Source organism: Arachis duranensis, chromosome 5 (assembly GCF_000817695.3).
Source record: "Arachis duranensis cultivar V14167 chromosome 5, aradu.V14167.gnm2.J7QH, whole genome shotgun sequence".
In the NCBI taxonomy this organism is placed as follows: Eukaryota; Viridiplantae; Streptophyta; class Magnoliopsida; order Fabales; family Fabaceae; genus Arachis; species Arachis duranensis.
The window spans coordinates 9,118,320-9,121,069 of record NC_029776.3 but is presented as its reverse complement, the minus strand read 5'-3'; the positions used below and the strand labels follow the sequence as shown (position 1 = coordinate 9,121,069).

At 38.5% G+C, this 2,750-nt stretch overlaps 1 protein-coding gene across 3 annotated transcripts; it reads left to right on the top strand.

Annotated features, from left to right (window-relative positions):
• On the top strand, positions 1 to 2,396 carry LOC107487887 (UPF0496 protein At2g18630). 3 transcript variants are annotated; one of them, XM_016108581.3, is made up of 3 exons: positions 1 to 215; positions 345 to 1,755; positions 1,962 to 2,396. In XM_016108581.3, exon 2 carries the CDS (start codon positions 605 to 607, stop codon positions 1,742 to 1,744), a length of 1,140 nt encoding a protein of 379 aa, XP_015964067.1. In that variant the 5' UTR covers positions 1 to 215; positions 345 to 604; the 3' UTR covers positions 1,745 to 1,755; positions 1,962 to 2,396. The 3 variants fall into 3 exon arrangements, with proteins under 3 accessions (XP_015964067.1, XP_015964068.1, XP_015964065.1); XM_016108582.3 differs by having other exon boundaries at positions 317 to 1,755; XM_016108579.3 differs by having other exon boundaries at positions 312 to 1,755.
• Positions 2,397 to 2,750: the final 354 nt, after the last annotated feature.

Genomic DNA, 2,750 nt, shown 5'->3' with positions numbered 1-2,750 from the left:
TACCTATTTAATACGAAAAAAAAAAGGAACGAAGTATCTGCGAAGCTCGAAGGCGAGCTATCCCCTTCGCATGCTTTGACTTTCCGACATAATGCAGTTGGTGGTAGTTCCAATCCCTCACTCTTCTCTACTTAGTCACATTCGCATTCCGATGTGCTGTTTTTCCTTTTTGGGAAGAAATTCAACTTAATTTGGAGATTTCAGCTTCAACCCAGGTAATCAAAACTCCTAGAATGGCCGAATTTTGCTTAAAATTCACAACTTTGATTTTGGGTGTTTAGTAATTTTGTAATTCATCCTGTATTATATAGTGTAGGGTTTGACTTCTTGTTTTCTGGATCTAGACACAGTCACAGCATCTTTCTATAGTATTTATCAAAGCCAGCCACGGTTCTGAGTTGTGGTGGATCCAGTTGAGCACAATTTGTGAAATTCTGAAGCTTTGCATTCGGTTAAGATTTAGGGTTCTCGATGATTAATTGATTTTGTGGAGGCAGAGGGACGAAACGCCAATCCAATTCAATTGCATTAAGCTTTCTAATTTTGGAGCTGGGTTTGACATTTTTGTGCTTGTGAGCTCTTTGTTGGGTCGCGAAATTTGGTCATGATGGGAGCTCAGTCCAGCAGAATGGGTAGGGGTGATGTTCCAACACTGATTAAAATGGGTACTCATTCGGTATATGCTGATGATTTGAGCTCTTATGAAGCTGCATGTGTTGAAGATCCAAACTTGCAATCATTTGATGCCACCATTCAGGAGCGAACCAATAGGGTTATCAGCTCACTCGCTGAAGGGGTTGAGGTTCGTTCTATGTCAGTTGATTCGCTGAAAGAGATGACCGCGAGCCTGCTTGAGATGAACCAGGAAGTTGTCAAAGTCATTCTTGAGTGCAGGCAAGATATATGGAACAAGAAGGACCGGGAGTTGTTTTCCTTGGTCGGTGATTTCTTTGAGAACAGTCTCCACACATTGGACTTCTGTAATGCCCTTGATAAGTGCTTGAGACGGGCACGCGAAAGACAGATTATAATTAAGTCAGCTATTACCTATTTTGAGGAAGAGTCACAAAATGAGGTTGAAGGGTCAGTTTACCTGAAAACATTGCAAGAACTTAAGAATTTCAAGGAAGCTGGGGACCCCTTTACGGAGGAGTTTCATCAGTTGTTTCAATCAGTTTATTCTCAGCAAGCATCGATGTTGAAAAAATTGCTAAGTAGGAAGCACAAACTTGATAAGAAATTGCAATCCCTCAAGACGTTGAAGAGAGTCTCAAATGTCATTTTTGTGGCTGCCTTTGTTTCTGTTTTGATTTTCTCAGTGGTGGCAGCTGCGATCTCTGCACCGCCTGTTGTAGCAGCGGTGGCTGGTGCATTGGCTGTTCCAATTGGCTCGGTAGGAAAATGGTGTAATTCACTTTTTAAAAAGTATGAGAATGCTATAAGGAGCCAACGAGAAGTAATAAGCTCAATGCAAGTTGGTACTCTTATTACATTGAAAGACTTGGACAACATTCGGTTATGTGTCGACAAACTGGAAGTGGAGATCGAATCCATGTTGCAGAATGCTGTTTTTGCTATTGGAAATGAGGATGCCGTAAAGCTTGCGATCGATGAGATTAAGAAGAGAATTGAACATTTTTCGGACATCATCGAGACTTTAAGTGAGCAAGCCGATAAATGTAGTAGGGAGATAAGGAGAGCAAGGACAGTGGTTATACAAAAGATAATTAAATATCCTGGTTGACAGCCCTTTTGGTATGTCTTATTGATTACTATTTCTAGTTGACAATGTCTTCTATTACTATTATAAGGTACTAATTATTAATTAAACACACAAGTTATATAACTGCAATAGGATACATCAATAAGAAATATATGAAGATTGAGCTTGTGTCTACGACTGCTAGACTTCCTTTATTTCTGCTTGATTTTATTTTATTTTATTTTCTCACTTTTGCTAGAGGCATTTGAACATCATCTGTGGATAAAATAATAATCATGAGAATCTCAAAGCTGGATGAAGCCTAGGACAATTGATGGTGAAAACATATATTCACCCTGACTTCTCTTAAGTTGGCTCTCCACTTGTATGTAGTTTATTGCTTCTTGTTTGGTGCAGAGATGTAAAGTTATTTATGATACTCATTATTATGCATGCATTCTTGGCTACTTGATGTTTGAGGTATCTGTTGATGGCAATAGTTGCAGTCTAGGAACCTTCTGCCGCTGCATATGCATGATTCTGGAACTTGTAATTTTCTCTTTAGCAGTGCTTTGTGATTCCAGAATTCTAGTTATTTGCCCGGAATCAAGTAAGGAAATGAATATAAAACCTGGCAGGTACCTGTGTTCAATTCAGTAGTGTGTGTTTCTTATGGAATAAATATTAACCAATATCCACAGTTTCATGTTATTCTATTTCCAAGTAGAAGCCCCTTGCTCGCAAGAGAGAGCAGAATACTTTGCCATAGTATTTAGTAAATGCATAATTCATCTATATGCCTGAACCTTAGCTGATACATGCATAAGTCCATTTTCATCAGAGATGCAATTTTCTTTAGGTTTAAATTAAAGTATTGTGCTGAGATATATTGGTTCTTCAATCTATCACTATATTAAAAGTAGACAGTTATTAACTTTGTCTCACCTTCCACCACCAGGAATAAGTGCAAGCTGCCTGTTAGTAATCTTCAAACCTCATAAGTCATGCATAATTTTCTACTAGGTGTCATTTTCAGATTTTTCACCCT